Source organism: Heloderma suspectum, chromosome 1, assembly GCF_057233095.1.
Source record: "Heloderma suspectum isolate Gila_16-S chromosome 1, 16-S_ref, whole genome shotgun sequence".
Taxonomy (NCBI): domain Eukaryota; kingdom Metazoa; phylum Chordata; class Lepidosauria; order Squamata; family Helodermatidae; genus Heloderma; species Heloderma suspectum.
In genome coordinates this window covers 209654960-209680199 of record NC_139458.1, presented here as the reverse complement: position 1 = coordinate 209680199, position 25240 = coordinate 209654960, and the positions used below count along the sequence as shown (strand labels likewise).

The following is a 25240-nucleotide window of genomic DNA, read 5'->3' as shown; positions in this document are numbered from 1 at the left end:
CTTTAGGGAAAGGTTGGTATTTGAACATTTTACATAAATCAAATATGTTTGAAGAAACAGCTATCTAGGTTGTATACTCCTCCATATACCGATCCATATATCTCTCCTCCTTGTACTGGTTGTACATAATGTTTACTTGGCATCGTCAAAGGCCACATGGGAACAGCCAATCAGGAAGGGGTACATAATGTGGTAATCCATGACAACATGAGTCATTACGGAATTCCAAACTACAGCTCCCAATATGCACTTGGATTTTGTGCATGTGCAAAAACACGCACACACAGAAGGAGGTGTCTAATTAAAGGAGAACTCTCATCCGAGATTACATGGATGAATTTGTTATTTTCTGAGGAAATAGTGAATTCATTTGGCGTATATTCACCCATCACTAAATAAGAGCAGTAGAAGAATAAAAGGTAGTGCATAAAAGCTCAAGAGCAAAAAGGCCTGTAGCAGTGAAAAGGTCTTCATCTGGCACCCTGAAAAATCAGGGCCTGGTTAGCCTTTCTGGGGAGTTCATTCCAGAGTCAGGGCACCACAATTGAGAAGGCTCTGTCATGGGTCACTGCCCACCTCACTTCCAAAGGTTGCCCTTTTCATATGCTTGGTTCCTACTCTAAGTAGAGCTGGTTGTTAATGTGGTAAATGCTGGATAATTTTTCCTTCTTTGTTTAAATGAAAACCCAGGAATTCAATAGTAATGTTTGAAACTGGTTTTGTACATTCTGCATACTTCCATAATGCAGTGTTAGGAGCCATGCCAAACTTGGTTTTTCTCCAGTGAGGAGATCAGTGTCCCAGGAGTCTGCTGTAATATATATTATTATATGCCTGTGAAGGCCTTCGGCTGTAATAAGTAAAATTATGCTGACTCTTCCTGTGACAGTTTGTTCAAAACAGCCCTGCTTTCCTAAAGAACTTCCAAGTTATCACCTTCCTGCTTCATACTGCAGAATCTTGAGCTGTTTTGCATGTAGTTGAAAGTTTCTAGCAGGGGCCACACATGTGCGAGTTAGGCTACATGTGTACGGCGGTGCAAGTTAATCACCCACAGTTATTGTTCTTAAGCTTTGGCCTGTGGTTGAGTGTTCAGAGTTCAGCGTCCAGTAACACTTTATTCTGGGTAGGGGTTGGAATCGCACACCTGTGTTTTGGAGACTTTGGGTTTTACCCTTTTTGTTTATGTAGAGCCTACTTGGATTTAACCATTGCAGACTCCTTGTGATTTTTATCTTGAACCCAGAAATTTTGAAAACGCGTTTAAAGCATTTCTTGAAATAATATTTAATGAGAAACGATGTTTGTGCACCTGTTGCTTACAATGTTGGGCCTTGAAAATCTCTCAGAATCCCTAGTTAGCTTGGGTCGTAGTCTGTTCACTGTTACCTTGTATCTTATGTTTTTGGAGAAAGCTCCAAACTGCATACCTAGCAGAACCCAAGACCCTTAAATGGGGAGCCATCTGGGAGTATTCTGTCTTGTAAAATAAGCACTGTTCCCAAAGTAGGTAGTCTTTTCCCCCCAGACGGACTAGCTATGAAGAAGTAATCCACTTTTCCTGTAATATCCTCCTCATAGAATGTTCTTGGAAGATTGCATGATCTGGTTTGTTCCCAGAAACATGAGGTACAACATCACTTGGCTAGTAATACAAGATATGAAATGCACACTCAGCCCAAACAAAATGTGGTAAACAAGCATAGCATGTGGGTACAAGGAAATTGGAGACTTGCAGTAATTAAAATACCACGGCTACATATAAAAACAATGTTACACCTTGAAAAGTGTGGAAAAATGCTTCATAATTACACACAAAACAAATTCAGAGACCCAACTTTATAGGCTTTTAAAAAAGAAACATGTAATATGTTTTTCTATTCTCTTTGAATTCTGTCTGTAACACTTAAAGTATTGACCCTTATCCAGTTTGCAAAGTTAGCATAATTACATGGGGTTTTTTGTCCTCAATAAGCTAATAAGTGTAATAGCTGGTTTACTCATACAATTGTAAAAAGCAGTATAGAACTTAATCTGGTTGGAAGCCACCCTCAGCTCTTTATGAATCAGCAGGGTAGAAGTGCAAGTAAATAAAGGGACAAGGGAGTATAGATCAAACATTTTAAAAACCTTAATTGTATATACAGATTCTGGTGTTTGTATTCAGTGTGATTTAGTGTGCTCTGTTCTTTGTACCAGCTGAAGAATATGACAGTAGTAATTCTGAAAAAATAATAAGATTGTATGTATCACTAGTCCTGACCCACTATGATAGTTTTTACGTTAATCTTTTTATACTTTCTCTTTAGAATGCAGCTTTTATTAACTGTATAGGTTTGGTTGTGGCAAGTATGCTTTGCCATTCTGAATTGCTGTGGAATGTAGTGTGGGCTGGCTACCCACACAACACTGATCTTAAGAGAGCATTCTTATTATTGAAGCAAAAAAAAATGGCAAGGAGCAGAGGGCTGGTAATTTGGTGGGTGAGCGCCTTTGGTTGCTTATCCAGAAGTGGTCTTCTGTTTAGTATGAGCTCCTCTGCTGTCAGGGTGGGGTGTTTGTGGAGGCCTTAGCCAAGTCCAGCAACAGTAGCTCTTCGGATGGAATGGGGACAAGTACATAATTGACTTTGTATGGTTAATCTGAATTTGGAGCAAGCAGAACTCATAGGGCAGATTTTTATGGGGGTTTAAAAAATCCTGTTATAGAGCTTGTGAATAAATCTCTTAAGGGGCATTCAAGGTAACTTGTGTAACTAGTTCTTGATTCTGGATTGAAAAATCTTTGAAAAATCTTATTTGTATAACCAGATACTATGTTATCTAAAATCAAGCACAGGACTAGAAGTTACCAATCTTATTTTTAAACTACCCTACTGCCCATTATGATAGATTTCTTGGGCTTCTTTTACTGTATTTCTAGCAATCCCAAGAAGAGGATCTCATTGCTTGCCTACCCAGCCCACCTGGCCCAGGTACATCTGCCCTTAACAGCCTGGTAGTCTCTTGTGCATCAGCAGTTGGTGTAAGAGTAGCTGCTACTTATGAAGCTGGGGCATTATCTCTGAAGAAGGTAATGAACTTCTATGGCGCCGTTCCAGATGACACAGTATCCCCATCTAGTGGTGGTTCTCCAGGCTTGGATGGGCTGAAGGACAGCCGAGAGGAGCAGGTTAAGCTGGAGTCAATGCAGGGAAAAAAGAGTTCCAGCTTGGTAGATATTCGAGAAGAGGAATCTGAAGGAGTCTGCCGAAGACTTTCCTTACCTGGCTTGCTGTCTCAAGGTGAGATGTTCACACACAGTTTCAGTGTTACATATCTTGGGTATTGTCATATCTGATTTTTTCATGTCTGGTTTTTATGTGTGATGAGGCACTTGTATATTTCCTTACGTTAACTAGCCAGCAGATTCTTATTTTTTCATAAGGCTGAAAAACTTCACAAATGTGGAAACAATGTACACACATCTGATGATTCAGTACATTATGCACAAGTCTCTCAGCATAGCATCTTCCCAAGCAGACAGCTTGTAAAAGTTAAGCTGGCAAGCCTTGTAGCTGCTCTTCGTACTTTGCTTCTCCTCCTCTTCCTCTCTGTTAAGCTTCAACTTTTGCCCAGCAGTTCCTTTAAGTCTTATTGCAAAGTGATATCATTTCTATTAGCTGCCATTGTTGGAGCTGCCCAAGACTGTCTGTTCCTTTGTGTCCCAGTGTAAGGCAAAGACCAGCAAGAGTAGCAATCCTCAACCTTCTGTGTGTGTGCATGCTGATTTTCATGTTTTAATCTGTTGATAAGTCTCTTTTTATAACTCACATCCTAGAGGGTTGTGAAATACTTGCAGGGTGCTGTGCGTGTGGGTGTTTTAAAAATGCTAGGACTCTGGCATTGTCTCTTGTTTCCAAGAGGCAAGCAGCAGAATCTATCCTTCATGTCCTGCAGCTTTTGACTGTGCAGTGTACACTCCTGTATTTGTGGTACTCATCCCCTAAATGGCTGACATGGTCTTTGAATAGGAAGCAGTCCTGGAGGGTAGGGTAACCTTTTAGAAGAGGGTCCTAAATTCAGATGGATTGAGAAACTCTGAGAAGACATTCAAACCCTGTTGTGGGTGATTTTGAAGGCAGGGTATTATGGGTGAAGGTAACATTAATTGAAATCATATTCTTTAAAATAGCAAAGATCTAGTTCATTTAAAAGTAATATTTAATGAAGATGCGGTTGAAGTCACCAGCTTGTTTCCCACAGAACCTGTGGCCATCCAGAAATTGTTGAACTCCCATCAGCATCAGCCAGCTTGGCCAATAGTCAGGGTTAATGGGAGTTGTAGTTCAACATTTGGAGGGCCACAGATTCCTCATCCCTGCTATAGATCAAACTGCTGCTAAAGCCAGTAAAGTTATTACTGATTGGTGTTGGCCTAGGTTTGAGGGCTGAGAGAGAGCTCTGTCTTCCTTTAACCAACCCTTTTCTTGTTGAAATGTCCTTAGACCATTTCTGTTTGGGTGCAAGTTCGGGTTCAGTGACTCTGTTGCTACTATTCTCTTCCTTCTAATAGAACTTTGTGTTTGGATTCTTTTGTGAAGTATCATATATGTGTAGTGGTCACTTCCCAGTTCTGTCCCTTGGACATGTTGCTCTTCCTTTGTGTTGAGCTCTCCTGCCTAGGCAGAGACACAGTGGAAGAGCCAGCAAGACTAAGGCATAGCAGAGACAGGGCTGTGCCCAGAGAGACTGCCCTCCACGCTCACTGCCTGGAGCGATGCTGGTGCTGAGGGGCAAGCCAAGCTGCTGGTGGTGGAGGAGTATGTTGAACTGGGGTTCTTCCTGACATAAGGACAGAGAGTGCTGAGGAGAGGTGGGAGTTTTCACCCACCCCTAATCTTCCAAGGTTCTACCAGTGCCACCAAGGTCATACAGGGCAGAGTAGAAGGGGCCAGTGCCATGCTAGAGCACCTTTTTCTCATCACTCAGTGATCTGGTTTGCACCATCAAAATAAGCCACTGTGGCATATTTATATTGCAGCATAAGCCAGACGCAGTTTCCATAATCGCTGCCCCGGAGTGGCTTGTCATGTTATCTGAACCTGAGCAGCATAGCTTGTTGGAGGGGGAAACAACCCTCCAATAACCCTAGAACAGCCTATGGGTTATTGGAGGGTTGTTTCCCCCTCCAACAAACCATGCCACCTGGGTTTGGACAACACGATAAGCCGTGCAACGGTGATGATTATGGAAATTGTGCACACTCCGTGATTTAAATAAACTGTGGTGGCTTATTGTGATTGTGTGAACCAGCCCAATGTGGTAGCAGTGGCAAGTCACTGCTGACACAGACTACTCAGGGAGTGGAAGGAAAGATGCCTATCTGATTGAGCTTCATGATGGTGCAGTAATAGGACTGAGTGCATTTTTGAGACCCATAGTTGTGTTTGTTATGCTAGTCTTCTCACTTGCAGCCACTGGAAGAAGAGCTTTCCTAACCCAAGCATGTATTTTCTCTCAAAACCTGTGCAATCCAAAGGCAGGGGGCCAGAAATGATCCTCTCATATTCTTCATGCTGTTATTCAATTATACAGCATGTTTAATTTGCAGAGTGTTTTAAAATATTTACCTAAGTGCATTGCCCTGAATTATAAATTGCTAAGTCAGATCTGCATTCTGCTTGGTAATCTCTCTTGTGTATGAAAGGAAGAAAACTAATTAACATTCTTCCTTTTCTGCTCATGCTGAGGTGAGTTCTGATGTGCTCTTCCTGTATTTGCTGCGTTCCTTATTGTTTCTCTTTGGTCTCACGGATGTAGCTAGGGATACTCTGAATACCTTAATGATGTAACAGGTGGACAGAAAGTCTAATAAATAGTACAGTCCCTGGCTCTTGCCTTTTAACACAGATTCTCTTTCCTTAGACAAGGAGTGGCACTTCAGACCAAATGCTTATCGCCACTACTGTGTGCTAGCCATCATACAGTGTCCTTTCAAACACATGGCTAACAAGCATAGGGAAAGACCAGTACTCCTCTTTGCTGGGATTGGTAGAGGGCCACTTGTGTTTTCCAACTGGCTGGCCAAGTTCCAGCTTGTGGTCAAACTGACGTAGGTTGCAGCCTAACCACAAAATCTCCTATTTGCACATGGCTGCTTCAGGAGCATTGGTGTTTTCTCTGTCGCCATGCTCACACTGCATTCTCAGAGAACAGAACAGCACATCTCATAGAAAAAAGCTACCTGATGATGAACTGTGAGATGTGGATATGAGTAGCCCAGAGACTGTTTTGGTAGATGTTGGACTTCGTTCGGGATGAATTGACCGGTGGTGACCTGATGGAATCTTGAAAGTACTGTAAGGAGAGGGAATGCTCTTCTATTCAGAATGCTCTTCTGTTCTAAATGAATGCCTTTCTATTCAAAATCAAATGGCATACTGAAAAGGCAGTGGACAAGTTTGCACAATTGAACAGCTCATTGCGGCTTATTTATACCATTTATACTATAGGGTATTTGAGGGTTGTTTAACCCTTGCATAACCCACGGTCCCTGGGTTTGGGTGACACGACAAGCCACAGCTGGGGCTTGAATATTCAAAATGGCTGCCCAGCATGTGCCAGGGCTCACAGTGACTTAAGTAAGCCATGGTGGGCAGCAGTGATCATGTGAACCAGGTCAGTCTGTGCTTGTAGCTCAGGTGTCTTCACAACAGCCTCTCATGTTCTGATATGCCCAAATGTCTGTGTGAATCTGCTCTCTGTATTTGGCTGCAATGAGACATAACAAATGATATGATTTTTGTGCTCTAAATATTTATTCTCGTTTCCCATGTTAAAGTTTCTCCAAGGCTCTTGAGGAAAGTAGGACGAGCCAAAATGAGGACAGTGGCCCTCACGCCAACTTACAGTGGTGAAGCTGATGCACTTCTCCCATCCCTGCGCACTGAGGTGTGGAGTTGGGGGAAGGGGAAAGAAGGACAACTTGGACACGGCGATATCTTGCCTAGGTGAGGAAAGCTATTCTATGCCAGTAGACAGTGATAGTGTGTATATATATTATTGGGGGTGGAGGGTGGGGGGAGAGATTGTTTAAAAATTTTAACAGTATATTTAATGCTTCAATATATGAAGGCCATCTCTTAACAAAACAAAAGAGCTTGTGATCAACATTGGCATGACCTTTTCGTCTATGTTGCTAAATAGATTTTAAATGGGTTAAAATCGATCTACATCTATCTATATATACATACACACACACACACACACACACACACTCATTCCTAGAAGTGTCATGCGCAGTGTAGACCTCCTTCATGTGTATTCATATTGAGGATCCTGATTTTGTTTTGTGAGTTCACAGGCTCCAGCCACTGTGTGTAAAAAGTCTTGATGGTAAGGAAGTAATTCATTTGTCTGCTGGTGGCCAACATTCCTTGGCACTCACTGCCAAATCACAGGTATGTGGATAAAATATTGTTTGCTGTTTTTACTTCCAGACTTCCAGTTTGTTTGTTTTTGTTTGCGAAGTCAGACTCTGATTTTCAATGTTTCCTCTCATTTTCTTGAAAGGAAACTTGGAACAATGTGCATAATGAATTTGGATATCTTTTACATAGGTGTATACATCTTGTATGAATGTGTGCATCTGGTTTTAGAAGTAAAGCATGCACATGTATATTGAAGGATTCTCCTGAAATTTAGAAAGAGAAGGGTGTGCACTTCTAAAGCAGGGAAAGCCATCTGGTGGATTGTGGGCAAGATGCGAACCCCCAGATGATTTTTATTCTGGCTTGTTCTGTCCTGCAGAGTTCTTCCTCCCTCCCTTCAGTGCTTCATGGGATCAGGGCTGGTTCGATTCTTTCCCTGTGGATGAGTGGGTGGCAGCAGAAACTAGGAAAGAAGAGGCAGAGAAAGAGAAGGAATGGTGGCAGAAGTGCCAGGAAATAGGGTGGCAGTGGCTAAATGAAATGGAGAAGAAGGATAAAAAGGGCAAAGCCAGAGATGCACAAGGATTCTTCCAACACCTACAAGAATGGGGGAGGGGTGGAAAGTGATGGAGGTAGAGAGTCAAATAGCTACAGCATATCTTGGGGGAAGGGAGAGGTTTCTGATCCTGCTTTGTTCTCACTAACTAGAGTAGCCTTCCCCAGGATGATGCCTTCTGGTGTTTGGGATTTCAAGTCCCATCAGTCCCAGCCAGCATAACCTATGATCAAGAATGCTGGTAGTCCAAAACATCTGGAGGGCACCAGCTCGGGGAAGGCTGAACTAGAATTTAAACAATTCACTTGTTCTTCCAGTTCAACATGTCATGGGAAACTGTAGTTTGTTTAAAAATCAAAAGTGTATACTTTTGATCTCCTTCTCCTGGCATGCAGGGAGCACGCAAGCCCCAGTGCGCTGAGGTTTGTGCATGTAATGGGAAATTTGAACAAGACCAGACTGACTAGTGTTCTAATTTTAAAAACAGAGGTCTCCAGAACTGCCTGCAAGGCAGTGTGAAATATTGATTGCGGTTATTTGGTGGTGAGAAAAGGGCACTCTGCAAATGGCTTCTTGGGGGCAATCGGGTGCATAAGTGAACAGGCCTCTGAGCTTAGGGAGGCTGAAGTGTGCAGCTCCTGATGCTTCAGAAGTTTACCATCCCTCTCCTAAAGGACAGCTTACTCTCTCTCAATAGCTGGGCAATAATAGCTCAGCAGTAATATCTAGATGGACGTCTATTCATTCAGATTATGCTATACCCTCCTATCGTACTCTGACAGACCCTATAATATTAAAATGGCTATTCTCCTTTCTCCCCAATATTTTTATACAGGTATATTCATGGGGCAGTAATACATTTGGACAGCTTAGTCATTTAAGTTCCCCAACCACAGTCCCTCGTCTTGCAAAGGTAATTTGTCAGTGGTTTCGTTCTGTTTGTGGCAAAGCTTCCTCCCAGAATAATGACCCTTGGTTAACGTTGAAGCCCAGGATCTCATCTCAATATACGTTAAAATAACAGCTTCTCCTCTCCGCCTCGTGGCCGTCGGCAGTGGCCAACAGATTTTGTCCGCCCTTGGTATCCAGGCACCTGCTCCTCCCAAGGGGTGGGATCTTGTTCCTGTGCAATCTAGCTCCCCTCCCCAACTCCCATGTATCAAGCTAAGGTGGGGTGGGGAGGGGAGGGGAAATCTTTCCTAGCCTTTCTGTGCAGCTTGGTGCCAAAGATGGGGATGATGATTATCATCCCTGCAGTTGCTGTTAAGAGAGCATTAGAAGCCCAGTGCCATTGTGGGGACAATCCCTGTCCTCCCTCTCTAGGTCAGAGTTGAAGAGGATGCTGGGGCTCAACAAGCACATCAGCAAAATTCTCTGGCTTCAAAAAGAAACGCTGGGGTTTGTCTGGCTGCTCTATTTCTCAGGCATTTGGAGTGCTCAGAAATGCAGCAGCCAGATGAGCCCCTGCCACCCTTTCTAATGTGGTTGGGCGTATACCTTTGACCCTGTCTGCCGAACAGTTCCCAGATTTCCTCTCACTCTTGGAGCTGGGGAGTGGGCAGGGATTCTCCCTGTTGCTCTGGGCTTCTGAGGGTTGGGAGGAAGGCTGGAACTTACCACACTCGGCAAAGGGTGATGATATGCTCACCATGGTGAGCAAAAATGTGGAAGCCAACATGTTGGCAAGTTAACCTGAAGGCTGCAATTATTCACACCAGGTACTTAAATTGCATTGAAGTCCATAGTACTTAAGCAGACAAACTATGTGCAGGATCAAAAATCTTTCAAAATTCTTGGGTGATGTTTGCACAACTGAAACCAGTGCCATTGAGATGAATTTGATAACTTTTTAAAGATTAGAAGACCAGTCACCTTAATTGCCTGAAACTCTTCCCTGTTGCTTTAAATAGCTTCCAGATTTCCCCATGAAAATACTTCAACCCTTCTTCTATTGTGTTGGAGTAAAATCTTTTATAAATCTGTTCTTTCTTGTCAAGAAGGATTTCCCTTTATCCTTATAATTACATCTTTTTTTTTTTTGCATTTCTCTGTGCATGTGTTCCTTCCAGGTATGCAGTGATAGAAGTATCTGGAATATAGCAGCAGGTCCAGATTATTCACTATTCCTAGCAGATGGAGAAGATTTTCAGCCTTCGTTATATTATAGTGGTCGAGAAGAAAGGGGAGAGGGTGATGTTTCATCTGAAAATAGTTGTTTAACGAGTCCAAAACCATTGCTAAACTGTAGTAAGGTATGTATTATATTCTGCTTGGTGTTTCTAAATAACTTTAGGTCCTAATGGTAGGATGTTTAGTGCTAAGACATGTAGTGCGAGTATTTGGAAAGGTGTGAGCTTGAAGGTTTTCCTTTGTCTCCATTTCAAACTTGAACCCAAACCCTACCAAATTTCAGACATACTTTATCATGGACTTGCCCTAGTGACAAATCTCCCTGCCCCAGCTGCTTTCTTCTCTTTCCTGCCCAAACTTACCTGTTAGAAGCAACAAGAACGCCTTGTGGGCGGGCTCTATTTGACCCTTGGCAGTGCTGCCGTAGCTGCACTCAAGGTGCAGGAACCATGGGAATTGCATTTCTCATGCTTTCTTGGTGCTGCTTCTGCAGCAGCGTTGAGGGGCCTCTGCTCAGCGATATTGAGAGCCTAATGGAGGTGCCATCACTAGTCAGATTTTTGAACTATTAAGTCCCTGCTGGGTATTCAGTTCACCAGTTGATCGACTTAAGATCTGTGATCTGCATTTGACATTTTTGCATGCTGTCTTGTGGACCATAGAGGTTGGTCTTAAATGTGGCCTACACATTAAATGTGGCCTACACATAGCAGAATCTGCTATGGCTTGTGGGTGTTTCGCTGCACTATTTTTACTAGGCTCTGGCTGCTGAGGATACAAAGCTATACACTCTCACTCACAACAATGTAGTAGCATGGTCTATCACATATGTGACTGGATCTTATTTTGGAAGTAGGAAGGGGTTTAGGCAAAACTGTGGAGATAATTTGATTAGGCTTAAGCAAATGGGTCAAGACGCAAAGGTGGCCTGTTCGCTTCATGGAGTTCTCCATCTGATGTTGGCTGCACATGAACCAAAAATGGGCTAACTGTGTAATTCTTGGGCTGCTCACTAGGACATGCTCACTAGGACAAGTAAACACTTAGATACCAACTTTACCAAATTATTCACTTTCTTTTAACAGACTTAGGCATTTCCTCCAGATTTTCAAAAGGCTCCAGGTCATTTCGTCACAAAGCTTATCTAGGGTACTTGTCTTAGTGTCTCACTCAGAAATAATAGCTAGTCACATCTGTGATTCTTCTGAGTGCATGGGTAGTTTCTTTGTAGCAGTTGTTCTAGGTACAAAGATGAAGACAAGTCAAACAAATGTCTTTCAGTTTTAAAAAATATTAAGCCCATTTTTTTAATCGTATACGGAACATTTTACTGAGCATTCAGTTCTGATTTTCAATGCTTAGGGTAGATAAAAAATAATAGTCAGGAGTGCTTCAAAATATAAGTAAAATATCACATATAGTTTACTTATATCAACATTGAGTGTACTTCAACAATGGAACTCGAAGGACAGAAGGAAGGCTTGATAAAAGATTTGGCATATAGCAAAAATGGAGAAATTAACTCATATCAAATGGGCCCAGGAATGTGCAGGCATTTATGATTTGTCAGTGGCTCAATTCAGACATCATGCCAGACTGGTTTGTGCTAACCATAGTTTGGAAGCAGAAACCATGGCTTGGTTTCTATGCTACAAGCAAACCATGAGCCGTTTTCATTTTCTGTACTCTGGACATTCAGCTTCATAAGCTCAGTCTCATCTCCATGGTGCAGCATCTTGTGGAGGCAAAGCAACAGCTTTAGCTGTGGTTTACCAGTTCAGACATCATGCCAAACCACAATTAGCAGAAACAGTAGTTTGCAAACTTGCTTCAAACCATGATTTCTGGTTTTGGTTTGCCAGCCAACTGGAAATGCAATTGGTAGTCTGTCAATTCAGACATCACGCCAAACTGTAGTTAAGGAAGTTTAATGATGGTTTGGCACAATTCTGGCAAAGAGTTATAATGCATTGGAATGATAAATACAGCCACACCTACAAAATGTATTCAGTGTTCTGTAAAACATTTGTATTTGACTCAATGGCCTAGTTCAGATGTCACGATCAGTCCAATAAAATGTAGTTGCTTGCCCCAAGAATGAGCCAATTGCCTATGTGCTCACTTCTCCCCTTCCTTGTTCTCCTCATGTGCCTGGCTTTAATGCCAATAATCCTGTTAGGCTGCAGTTTCCCATGACATCCAACCTAGGAAACAATGTGCATATTGCATTACAGAATACAGGAGACTCCTGCCCCAGGGAGCTTACAATATAAAATTTGACACTGGAAACAACAGAGGAAAGGGAAGCAGGAGTAAATAGGGAAAGAATATGCAGTTGTTTTGGTTTCCTATGCTTAGACTTTGCTACATGTTTAGTTGCAGTAGGGCAGCCTTCCCCTGGTGCCCTTCAGATGTGTTGGATTGTAACTTGCACAATTCCCAGCCAGCATGGCCGTTGGCAGTCTAACAAGCCATTGGCCACGCTGGCAGGGAATTATGGGAGTTGCAGCCCAACATATCTGGAGGGCACCAGGTTGGGGAAGGCTGCAATCAGGCATGGAACTAGGGGATTGAATGAAAGGTCTCCTGGAAAAGGCAGGTTTTGAGGAGGAATTTGAAAGACATAAGAAAGGTTCCATCCCACAGGTTGCTCTGATAGGCAGCTGTAAGCATACAGGGCAGCAAAGGAGAAAATGTGGAGTCTTTTGAGGAAGCTGATCAGATTGGTCTGAACCTCATAAGAAACTGTGATTTAACAAGCCAGTGTATATGTGCCAAAGCTGGCGCAGGAGGGGAGGGTGAGAAGGGAGTGTGCAGGTGGGGTTTATTAGACTAAGCTTGTGACCTCATCTAAACTGGGCAGATACCCTAAGTCTCTCAAGTGTTGATATTGTATATGTTTTTATGTTACCAATATCATGATTTCTGGCTATACAACTTAAAAACAATGTTTAAGACTAGGCCACAAAATGCATGGAAATAAGTTCAGCTGAACTAATGAAACATGTTCACATCATGCGTTTGTTTCAGCATGTAAGATATGTAAGCTTGAAGAGGCTGGTATGTATCTATGTACATTAGGCTTGACCCTAAGCCTTGTCTTAGGGAGTTTTAAAAACAGTTTGTCTTCCCTCCAGCTAGGGTATATTAGCAGCATGACAGCAGGTGGGAGCAACTGTTTGGCTTTAGTGGACAAAAACATTATGGGATACATTGCTAGTCTGCATGAGTTGGCTTCGATGGAGAGACAATTTTACTCCAAACTGAGTGCTATAAAATCTCAAGTTCTCAGACCCCTCTTGGGCTTAGGTAAGATGATTTCTTCACAGCACTCTTTTCTGTCTCTTACAAAGATTTTAACACAGCTTTCTGTCGTTTGTATTTTCTTGGAAGGGACTATCATCGGTAATCTTGCTTTACTGTGTACCCACACATCTGTAATCAGATATCCTCCCCCTCCCACCCGCAGCCATGTTTTGTATTTGCTTAGAGGTTCAGATAAGAAAAGAACTGAAAGCTGCCTTCATGCCCCCTCTAACACAATGCTGCATCTCCTGCTGTTCCAAGACATAATACTACTCCTTTTATACTTAATACACCACAACCACCCTGCCAAGTGAGCTTTGGGGCTCAGCTGGCAGCCCTGCATGATACAGTTTACATAGCAGTATCTTTGAATTCACTCACTCCACAGCTGGTCCCCGACCCTTAGGCCACCTTCCTGCTGCCCTCTTTGTGGCCACCCAGACTCCCCTTTTTTCCAGATCCTTCGGCAGGCTTCTCACACATCCTGATCTCTTGCTGTTCTTCCAAACCACCCTCCCATATCCAGTCAAACTTATTTAGCTCCAGATTTGTGTGTGGAAGAGAAACTGTCTCATGTTCCTAGTGTGAAGTGCCACGACTATTGATGAGTCTTGACTAAAGTGTTGTGTGGCTTCCTTTTGCAAGGAGAATCAGAATTACTCACCAGTTAATGACATTCTTTGAAGTCCATCTTTAAAATTGGTGTTTTGATAGTCTAGATTAACTCTTGCTTCTGATTTGTTGAACCAGTAATGTTTTTACCTCTTAGCATACTTGTACACCATTACGCTCTTATATCATTTGCTTGTCTCTGTTGCAGATAACTTAGGCGCTGCATCAACTGTCCAGCTGTTGCAGGAAATGGCAAGTACGTTCAGCAAGCTGTGTTACCTGATTGGTCAGCATGGAGCCTCTTTGACTAGCTTTCTTCAGGGGTTAAAAGAAGCAAAGAATTTGGCTATTCTCAAGTATTCAAGCCTCTTTTTGGAATGTTTTACTGAGCAAGTATCTAATTCTCTCATTTTTATTTCCTGTGGATTTATTGTACAGTGCCTGAAAACAGAGTGGATTATAAAGAAAAACTGAAATAGGAAAATATTTTTGAAGCATAATGCTTCTTACCCTCTGAATTACTGACTTGTGCTATAAGACTGAGCTGTACATGTTCAGCAGAGTCTGTCCTGGATTGTAGTACTGCACAGTGCAAGTGGGGGATGGCAATCCTGAACCTTCCCTCATGGAAACTTTCAATCAAAGCCACAAGACCACATTCATGGCTGAGCGAACAGTGAAATGGAAGAACTGGGCATTTTAGATGCTCAGATATAACTTACGTACTGCTGTGGATAAAATGGAATATTAAAGCTGCTAGTCATTCATCTTCAAAGATGCAATGCACAAAGAACTCACGCTGTGACATTTCTATTCATTTCAGATGGCTGCTGTGCAAACCCTGTTGACATGGGCATTGCACAAAAGCAGTGCTTGAAGGGCTGCATCCTTAGTCATCCTTCCATTACTTCAAGGGGGATGCAAGGTGTATTCCTGCTTTACCTTTGTTGAGTGGTAGCCAGTGCAACCCAGTGTTTTCCTCCACAGCTCTGATAATGGGAGGGGCCCTGGGGTATATGGGAGGGGCCCACACTGTGGGTTACCCCCCTACTTGTTTTGCACAAGTTCTTGGGTATAGCGACACTAGTATGGGGAGGGTCCACACTTTGGCATGTGGGTGGATGGCTGGTAGTGTACGTTTTTCATGTAGGCCAAAAGTGGCTCTTTCTATTTGTTCCTCACCTCCCCCATCCAGCAACTTTATGAGGTTATTTTTAAATGTTACATCCAAGTATTCTCATTCTTCTTCAACTTCTCTGGGTTTTTTTAGGTATTGCACTTCCTTGACAAATTTTCTGGTGATGGGAGGATTTGCACTTCTCGCCAAACCAGCAGTGTAAGTTTAATCTGTCCTGATGCGGATTCTGTTGATTTGTTGTTTCAGTGCTTTCCGCAAGCCTTGTTGAATGACTGATATTGCTGTGCGTGAATCCATTAGTAAGCATGGCTACTGTGTGCATTAATGCTTCTTTGCATGCTTCCTAGATGTTCTGACGTTCATGTTCTCTATAGCAGTGGTTGAGGTGATGTGTTTTTCCAATAGACCAGTGATGGCAGGAAAAAATTGGCAAAAGTCACACTCTCTAGCAAATGACAGTGCATATCATGGAATGGCCTGTCATAGGTTAACTGTTAATAGTTTTATGGCACTATCCTGTGCATTATTTATTTAAAACATTTGTATTCTGCCCTATATCATTAAGATCTCAGGTTGGCGTAAAGATAAAATCAATTTAAACAATATAAAACAGTAAATAATTTAGGACACAATCCTATGGGGATAGGTGGCCGCCTCCGAACTCGGAGGCGACTGCCTGTCAATGCAGGGCAGAAGAAGCACGGAGGGGATCATCTCCTCTGCACTTCTCCTGCCCTGCCTTCACAGCTAGACAGCCGATTTTGGCTGTCTAGCCACAGGAAGGCGGAGTGGGGGTGGCAGCGGCCGGACAACACATCGGATGTGTCATACCGGCATTTCCACCCTCCCGCCCCCAGCAATGCCCCTCTTATGCTGCTCCACGCTGCTCTTACAAGCATGGGACCGTTCCAGGCAGCGTGGGATGGGGGAAGGTCAGTTCTCAGGGAACCGACGTATCCTATGGCCATCTAGTCGCTTACTAGCAGCCATAAGATTGCTCCTCCAACAGCTAAAACATATTAAACCATTAAACAAGCTAATACCAATTAAAATCTAAAACAATAAAACAGTTAAAACAGTGTGCTACTTTAGAGAATGCATTTAGCCCTCAAAGCCTTTGGTAAAGTGCCATGTTGTTACTTGGTGCCGAAATGAGACCAATGTCTGCACCAATCGGGCCTCCAAGGGGAGGGCATTCCGCAACCAGGATGTCACAGCAGAGAAGGCCCTCTCCCACGTCCCACCATAGTGTATGTCTCATACTGGTGGGACGCAGAGGGCCCCTGCAACAGATCTCAGTCCTCAAGCAAGCATATACAGGGAGAGGTGCTCCCTCAAATATCAAGGGTCCAAGCCATTTAGAGCTTTAAATGTCATCACCAAAACCTTGAATTCCGACTGGAAGCGTATTGGCAGCCAGTGCAATCCCTTTAAAACTGGTGTTATGTGATTTTTATAAGATGTTCCACTCAGCAGTCTAGCTGCTGCATTTTGCAGTTGCTGCAGCTTCCGAGTCATCTTCAAGGACAGCCTCGCGTAAAGTGCATTGCAGTAGTCTAATTGGAAAATTACCACCGCATGTACTAGTGTGGCTAGGTTATCCCTGTCCAGGAAAGGCCATGGCTGGTGGATCAGCCAAAGCTGGTGTCAAGTATTCAGGACCATGGAGTCCACCTGAGGCTCCAGTGACAGGAATGGATCTAGGAGTACTCCCAAGCTACACATCTGCTCCTTCAGGAGGAGTGCAACCCTGTCCAGGACAGGTTGCTTATCCAGTTCCCAGACTTGGGAACTACCAATCCACAGAGCTTCCATCTTGTCAGGATTTAGCTTCAGTTTATTGGCCCTCATCCAGCCGGTGGCATGCTGGGAGTTGTAGGCCTTTTTTCTGTCTAAAGATACATAGGATTGTGCCCTTAGTGGCTTTTCAGCTTAAAAAGTTCTCAAAGCAACTTACAAATGAAGAAAACAGCACATTTAAAAAAAAAAAAAAACTAAGAGAATAATCAGTACACAGGGATCTACAAATTTTGGCTTGGATTTGTAGCCGGTCATTATTTTTGGTCCCTTGAGGATGACCAGCCCCTCCCCATCCCCAGGTCACTCCACAAAAGCACACACCCAGCCAGTCTCCCCCCCCCCCCCCCCAGTTGCAGAACTGAGACAAGCATATATCAGGAATGTTGATAGGGTTGGACTCGATGGTCTTATAGGCCCAACCCTACTATTCTATGAACCTCAGACCCAGGGGCCAGATCCAGCCCCCCTGAGCTCTTAATCTGGCCCTCTGGGGTTCTCCAGATGGCCACAACCCATTCCCCATGGTACTAGGTGGCTCCTACTTTCCCTGTATCCCTCAATTTTTTGGTGGTTTCCCGGCTTTTGTGCAGGTTTTTCCACCCATTCTAAATGGTTGAAATGCCTCTTCCGAGGCCTAGTTACTGGCAGGAAGAGCTTGAAGCCAAAAAATGCAGGTAGTTGGGCCCCTCCCCTTTTGCTGTCAGCCCTGCCCACCAGTGGACTGTGGCCCCCGATAGCTTTTCTGAAATTGAGTTCTGCCCTCAGGCTGAAAGAGGTTTGTTGTCCCTGATAATAATTGCACAGAAAAAGCAAGCCTGCCTGCTCCCTCTGCATTCCTGAACACACACACACACAGCCGGTCCTCCCTGCCCCTCATTCCAGCTCACCTGGTGGTGCTGCCTGCCATTCCTGTGCCTCACTTCTGAATTGGTGAGCCCCTGCTGAGCAGGCTAAGGTCCTAGTGCAGGGCAGAGGTGTGATTGCAGGCCAAGGGCCACGAAGGGACACATCCCAGGTAGCTGGCTCTGAATTCTCTTGCCACTAGTCTCCAAAGCAGCTCCCCAACCAAGGCACAAGCACTGTGGTTGCTGCTGCGGAAAGCCCAAGTTGGGGAAGGAGCTCGAGGGTGGGTGCTGGGGAAACTCTGAGCTCCTCCATTAGTGCCACTGACCCTCTGTAACCAGCCCTTGCAGAACACTGCTGCTGATTGGTAGTTGGTAAGAGAGTTTGCAGGCTGGCTCTGGTGGGGTGTTGTAAAATGTACAGGCTGCACCTTCAGCCTGTATAGCAGAGGTGGGGAAATTACTACCACATTTTATCCTCATTTGCTTTGCCTTGTCTGGCAACTAGCCAGAAATGCTGAAGCCCCATTCCACAGATTGTCCGCTCTCGAGTCTCCCATCAGCCTCCCCACTTGTGTTTCCTCTGCAGCCAGACAGAGACCAGGTTCAGACAATCAGCAGGGGAAACAATGCAGCATTGTTTCCCCCACCCCCATACGTTCTGGTCACGTGACCGGGATTACCCTAAATTATCCGCACTGTGTGTTGCCTTGTCATCCGAACTCGGCGTGTAACGTGGGCGTAGTGAATTTTCACCTATTCTACAACCTGTGGGTTGCAGTAGGCATTGCAGAGTGGGTGAAAATTCAGTATGCCTGCACCATGTGCCGGGTTTGGATGACACTGCAACTTGCGGCTTGGGTAATTAGGGTAATCCCGATCACACAACCAGCATGTGCGGGGTTGGAGGAAATAACCAATGCTGGCTGGGTTGTTTCCCCTGCTGATCGTCTGAACAACCTCAGAGTCTAAAAGGTTAGACTCTGATCATGTGAGAGGAGTGAGGAGGCAAGAGTTAGGGCTGAATTTTCTGCTTCTCCAGGGTCTGTCACCAGAATGGGAGCAGTAGTCATTATGGCATTCAGATTTTGTGGAGCTGTGTGAATGCACAGTACAGAATTGAAAACCATTTAAAAAGATATCAGTTAAAAGCAGTGACCTCCTCTGTGCTCCATCCATCTCACCCAGAGCACGTGAGCTGGCCAGCAGGCTTTCTTTGCAGGAGCTTCTTTTCTTCCCCCACCACACTTGGTAATGTTAGTGTAGGAACATAGGAAACTGCCTTACACTGAGTGTATCATTAGTCCATCTAGCCCAGTACAGTAGACTCTCATTGGCAGCAGCTTTCCATGGTTTCAAGCAAGAGTCTTTCCCGGTCCTACCTGGAGATGCTGGGGATTGAACATGGGACCTTATGCATGCAAAGCATGTGCTCTGCCACTGAGCTACAGCCTCCCCCCCCCCCACATCCCAGGTATCTGAGGTGTGTGTCGTTGCATACCCATTTTGTCGCTCCTAGTTTTGTTCCTTTCCTTAAAAGAGCCTTGGGACTAATGAAAAAGCCTTTGAAGATGTGATTGTGAACCATCAGTGCTTTGCTAAATGTGAAGTACCTGCATAGAAAAGGCTCCTGCCAATTAAAACCTGTGTGCTGATAGGTGGAAGCAAATGTAATAGGTGACAGGAGGTTTGGCCTAAATCCTGACACAAACAATGGATCTGTGACAAGTGCTGATAACTTGCGGGTGATAATGTCCACAAGGCCCTACATTACTATTGTATGCAGTAATGAGGGCCTTGCGTGATGGTTAGTATATTATTAAATAGCACCATTCTTATTTTGTGTGTTGAAAACCATTGAAGCATTTTAGCCGTTTGTTCCATTAAGGGTATCAAAGGATGCAGGAATGTCTCTGCAGATAATGGTTATATCTTTAGAATGACTGATTCAGGCAGTGAGATCTTTTTAGCAAGATACTAATGTCAGTGGTTAATGATATCAGATGGCCTTCTGTGACTGTTCCTCTGAATGGTCTTTTTAGGTAATCCCATCTTAAGAGGGAAGAAGAAACGCACCAGGACTCTGCATTGTCAGGCAACTTTTCAGCACTTGCTTTGAGATATTAGCTGAGACTTGGTCTTATGATAGTTCTGATACTCCTTGATGCTTGTGTGTTGTAACTTCCAAGTGTTGATCTCAAAGCACTTTAAAAATGCAACTATCCAGATGGTTAGGGCTGAGCAGGAGGAGTACTCTGATAAAAAGGGCACCTTTCCCCCCCCAAGCTGGTTAGGAAATCAGGTGTCGTCAGACTACGCAAAGTATCAGCATTTCATGCTTCTGTGGCAGCCTCTCGTTAATCATGTAGAATGGCCCTGCTGTTTAGTTCGCTAAGCTACTCCTTTGTTCGCAAACCTTTGATTTGTCTTCTCTGCCTTGCTTTTTCCTTTCCAAATTTCCACCGCCTTAACTTATTTCATAGCTGTATAAATACATTGATGATTACATGTCTAGTTGTAGTTTGTAGGAAGGCAAAAATGCTAAATGTTTATGTTCTCTATTGTACTCTAGTGTAATATCTTTTGAACAAATTTTCCATTAATTTGAACTTATTTCTTCGTGACAACCACACTGAAAACTGAATAGGCTCCCTCTGTTTTTGGAGGCATGATGATATGGTTTCCTTTGGAAAGTACAGGCATGTCAGCTTCCTTCAAGCAATGCAGTAGAGGAAACATATTTGGAGAATAGTCAGCAGTGTAAATTGAAACGAGTGTTGTTAATAAACGCTAATTTCTGCATTTGGTTCCTAGTAGAGCCATTCTGCTTCTAATAAGGAATAGCCAAAAACGTTGGTTTGTATCCAGAACGCATTGGCTGTGGTTAGGTACCGTTGAAATCAATGTAAAAAGTTAGTCCTGACTAACTTAAGTTCCATTGCTTTCAGTGGGAGCGAAGAGTGGTCCGGATCCAACCCATATTGTTTTGCCTCTATCTCTGTTGTAGTTGCTTCAAAAGAAGTGCAGATTGTCATCTATATCCAGGCCCAAATAATGGTTTGAAGACACGTGATGTAGTTCAGAGGTTGGCAATCTGGGCCAGCGGTCAAATTTGGCCCTCCTGGGTTCCCAATGCAGTCCTCTGGGGTTCCCTAGATGACCACACCTCCTTTCCCTGGCTCTGTATCCTTTCCCTCAACCGCAGGTTGTTTGGTGGTTTCCTGGCTTTTGTAGTTTTTCCCCATTCTGAAAGGCTGAACTGCCTCTCCCAAAAGTTTAGTTACTGGTATGAAGAGCTTTAAGCTATAACATGCTTAAAGAGTTTCAGGACAGATAAAAGGAAGTTCTTTTTCACACAGCACATAGTTAAACTATGGGATTTGCTACCAGAGGATGTAGTGATGGTCACCAATTTGGATGGCTTTAAAAGCAGGTTGGACACATTCCTGGAGGAAAAGGCTATCAGTGGCTACTAGTCTTGATGGCAATGTGCTACCTCCAGTACCAGAGATAGTGAGCCCATGTACACCAGTTGCTGGGGAACATGGGTGGGAGGGTGCTGTTGCGCTCATGCCCTGCTTGTGGGTTCCTGGTCGACAGCTGGTTGGCCACTGTGTGAACAGAATGCTGGACTAGATGGACCCTTGGTCTGATCCAACACGGCTCCTCTTATGTTCTTATGCTGGCATTTTTGGCCCCACCCCTCCACCTTTGGCCCCACCCACCAGTGAAATACAGCCGCTGCGAGTTTCTTTGAAGTTGAATTCGGTCCTCAGGCTGGAAGAAGGTACTCACCTCTGGTGCAGTTCCACTGCTGAAGCTAAGCAGATCAAAGCCTGCATGATGCCTAGATGGAAGATCACCTGGGAATCATATGTGAGCTGCTCTGAGCTCCTCAGAGGAAGAGTGGGATGGAAGTGAAATAAATAGCTCCTTGAAGTGAACCCATTACCTGCACTGAACCCTATAAAATGATTGCCAACCATTCATATTTCACACTGGAATGAATTTTTCACACCCTTTAGATTTGCTTCTTTAAAACTCATTTAAATACATAGTAGTTTCTTTGTTTCTAGTACTGTAAGCAGTGTCAAGACACTAATACACACTTATCTTTTCTTGTAGGGATTTCTTAAGTAAAAACCAGGCAGTACTTCAGGATCTGTCGGAGACAAATGAGGAGGTTTATCCATTAGTGGAAATGCTAAATGCTCTGTTTTTCTTGCCAGTCAGACGACTTCAGAATTATTCTAGAGTTTTGCTAAAGCTTGCTACATGCTTTGAAGTGGTAAGTGGCTGGGTATGGATGTTTCATTAATTAGAAGATAATTTGGTGTGTGCTTTTAATTTCTTTATTTACCTTGTGGTTAACAGAAAACATGACTTTTTAATGCTATTATTCAATGGTTATACTATTTTATGTTTTACTGTGTGTACACAAAAAGTGTTGTGTTTATTAGAGTAAAAATGTAGGTACATTCTTCTTGCATTCTTCTTAATGAGTAACTGAGTAATCCTGTGGTCCCTGGGAGAGCATCCCAGGGACCACAGAATGGATCTGATTCCCCCACCCGAGGTCGTAGATACTCCTATGACCTAGGGCAGGGGAATTCGACATTTGGGCATACCCCTCCACTCAGCCCGCCTCTTTGCAGCTCCCACAGAAAGCACTGCAGTGGCTGCTCCTCTGAGGTCACAACAGCGACCTCAAAGGTGCTCAGGGAGAGTGAAAAGGGTGTGGAACAGTGGGTGGGGAGAGGAGAGGTCAGGATCTTATACAGCCTCTTCGTTGTCATCCCTGCCCACCACTGGCAAGTCAGCTGGAAAAAAAATTAAGGAGGAAAGGGAGTCAAAATAGTCTCCGTCTCCCTCCTGCCTGCCTGGTTCTTGCCAGCAAGGCAGAGGATAGACAGATGGCTCTGATCTCAGAGCCCTCTGTCTGTTGTCAGAATATTTAGTTGTATTTTTTCTTTCACAGGACAGGAGATGGTTTCAGTTGATAAAATTTAACATTTTCAAAAACTCCTACAATTGAGGTGCTTTTCTTGCATGGATCTGAGTTTTTGAGTGCCTGTAGCTATGATCTGTAAAGGAGTTAATCTGCATTAATCATATTGCTTCCTGTGGAGTAGCAGTCCTAAATTCAGTGAAACTGCTATAGCAGTAGATGGTTTGGGGATTTCATCTTGTGCTGATCACACTGTAAGTACCCACCTACTAACACTCCCTTTGGAGTACTTGTTAGTCCCATAAATGGCTCCAGATAAATGGACTTGTGCATTGCATCTTAAAGACTGACTTGTACTTTATAGCTCCTGGGGGGAAGCCACATAAAACACTTTTGCGTGTCAGCTACTTCACACAGTCTGTAAATCTTAGTACTACTTACAAAGAGTGTGTCTCCATTGGCAAAATCAAGAGTGTGGTGTGGAGGACACACATGGTGAGGTTATAACTAGTGATGGGCAAACTTAGCCCAACACAAATAGTAATTTGCTTGCCAAGTTCCAAATTCCCCTGTCTAATCTCAGATGGAAGTTCTTCATTATTCCACATCCTCAAACTATTGCAGAAGCACCTATCTCTTTGCCTACCAGCCTGCATCGCTCCCCTCCTGACCTCCTCTTTCTTGAAATGTCATGTGTTCATGCTCCTAGCAAATTGACTTCAAAGATAATGTTTCATTTGCACTCTGGCGTGGTCACTTGACCATTCCAGGAAGAACCTGCAGGGCTGAAATGTTAACCCTGAGGACACCAAGTATGAAAGGAGGTTTCTAAAGTAGTAAAAGCTGTAGATAAGTTCTATTTGTGCTTGCAACAGTGTGGCTGTCTTCAGAGATAGCGTTTCAGCCCAGCAGGCACTTCCTGGAATGGTCATGTAGCCATGCCGGGATGCATCACATGGGCATTGCAGGATGTTGAGGTGCTCATAATCAAAGTTCATTGGATAGCCATCCCAGCTTGGTTCCAACACAAGCATTACAAACAGCAGATTCAATTTCTGAGCCTCCTAATTCTGAGTTTCGCTGGCATCACTAACCCTTGTATGAAGGGTTCCCAAGTAGAAGTTGGGTGGCAGGGCTGTGATCTGTAGATCAGTGCTTAGAAAATAGAGCTAATCTTGGTAGACTGCAACTTGGAAACACTTGGATATAAATAAGTGAAGTCAGTGGACCTCATGAGTTTCCAGGTTGTTTCAAGAGAGTGGCAAAATTATGAACTTTTAAAATTTAAGTACTGCCAGCGTTCTGGCCTTGCTTAATTGAACCGCACTGATCAAGGCTCCTAACACATCACCAAAGCAGCAGTCCTGTAAATAATAATTTGATTTACCCTTTATTAATCTCACTGACTTCTTAAATATCTGTTTTCTTAATACTGCAATTTGAAATAACTGTAAAAAATATCAGGATAACTGTGGAAACAGTCACTTGCCAATCTTGTTTTATTTGCTTCTCCTCTACAGACATCTCCAGAGTACCAGAGTCTTCAGGATTCCAGCTCTTGTTATGAAACCCTGGCTGTCCATCTCAGCAGGAAAAGAAAAGAAGCTGAATACACACTTGGCTTCTGGAAGACCTTTCCTGGGAAAATGACAGTATGTTGGCATTGCTATTCCATTAGCAACTCACCCTGTTCTCTACTACCAAGTATTGCACAGCAAGTTTCCATTAGCCCTTCAGTGAAGGCACAGTAGTTTCCTTCCGTTTCCTTATCCCTCTTGTCATGGTGGCAGCACTTCCAGTTTCATAAAATAATTTATTTAGCCAATAATTCTGATTTGTCCCAATTACAATCTGTATTGCCGTTGTGGTGCAAATAAATAAATTCAGGCTTCATCTAGGATGTATGATTAATCCTCGAATTAATGATACAAGAACATTATTAGTCACTGTCAAGCTCATTGGCCTGTCTCTCTTTTCAATTATAGGATTCCTTGAGGAAACCTGAGCGGCGACTAATCTGTGAAAGCAGCAATCGGGGACTGTCCCTGCAGCATGCTGGGAGGTTCTCAGTGAACTGGTTCATCCTCTTTAATGATGCCTTAGTCCATGCTCAGGTGAGCTCTCACTGAGCACTTAGAGCTAATTTGTGTCTCTGTTGTGGCTGGCCGGAGAAGGCAATAGTGACCATTGTCTCATCAGACAAGGATACTTTCAAAGTTACATAGCAGCCCTTGCTTTAGTTCTTTCCCCCACAAGGAAATATGCAATATCTGCAGAAGAACGCATACAAGGAGTAACGGGGGGCGGGGGGGACAAGAATAGCCACTAGGCCTAATACTGGTGATGTGAGCTTTCGAGCCAAGTCTTTTCTGTCCTCTACGTAATACGACTTTGAATGCATGTCAGGTCACTTACTTTCTACTGGTGTTCCAAAGCTCAGTTCAGAAACAGCCTTTCTCTGTCTACCCCACCCACCTCCATCAGTGTTTGTGTTTTA

General features: G+C 43.7%; 1 protein-coding gene across 4 annotated transcripts in view; it reads left to right on the top strand.

The window, feature by feature from the left end:
* The window catches only part of ALS2 (alsin Rho guanine nucleotide exchange factor ALS2), a 64039-nt gene that overhangs the window by 12994 nt on the left and 25805 nt on the right, over window positions 1-25240 (top strand). For 3 of the 4 annotated variants that reach the window (XR_014785479.1, XM_084817995.1, XM_084817986.1), the window contains exons 5-15: window positions 2923-3283; window positions 6823-6991; window positions 7345-7441; window positions 8803-8880; window positions 10037-10219; window positions 13235-13406; window positions 14224-14404; window positions 15286-15351; window positions 21921-22083; window positions 24264-24395; window positions 24729-24857. Coding sequence is in view for 3 of the 4 variants with exons in the window: in XM_084817995.1 (XP_084674121.1) it covers window positions 2923-3283; window positions 6823-6991; window positions 7345-7441; window positions 8803-8880; window positions 10037-10219; window positions 13235-13406; window positions 14224-14404; window positions 15286-15351; window positions 21921-22083; window positions 24264-24395; window positions 24729-24857 (1731 nt within the window). In the remaining variant the exon portion in view is untranslated. The remainder of the gene's footprint in view (window positions 1-2922; window positions 3284-6822; window positions 6992-7344; window positions 7442-8802; window positions 8881-10036; window positions 10220-13234; window positions 13407-14223; window positions 14405-15285; window positions 15352-21920; window positions 22084-24263; window positions 24396-24728; window positions 24858-25240) is intronic. The other variant, XM_084818004.1, reaches the window with a different exon arrangement.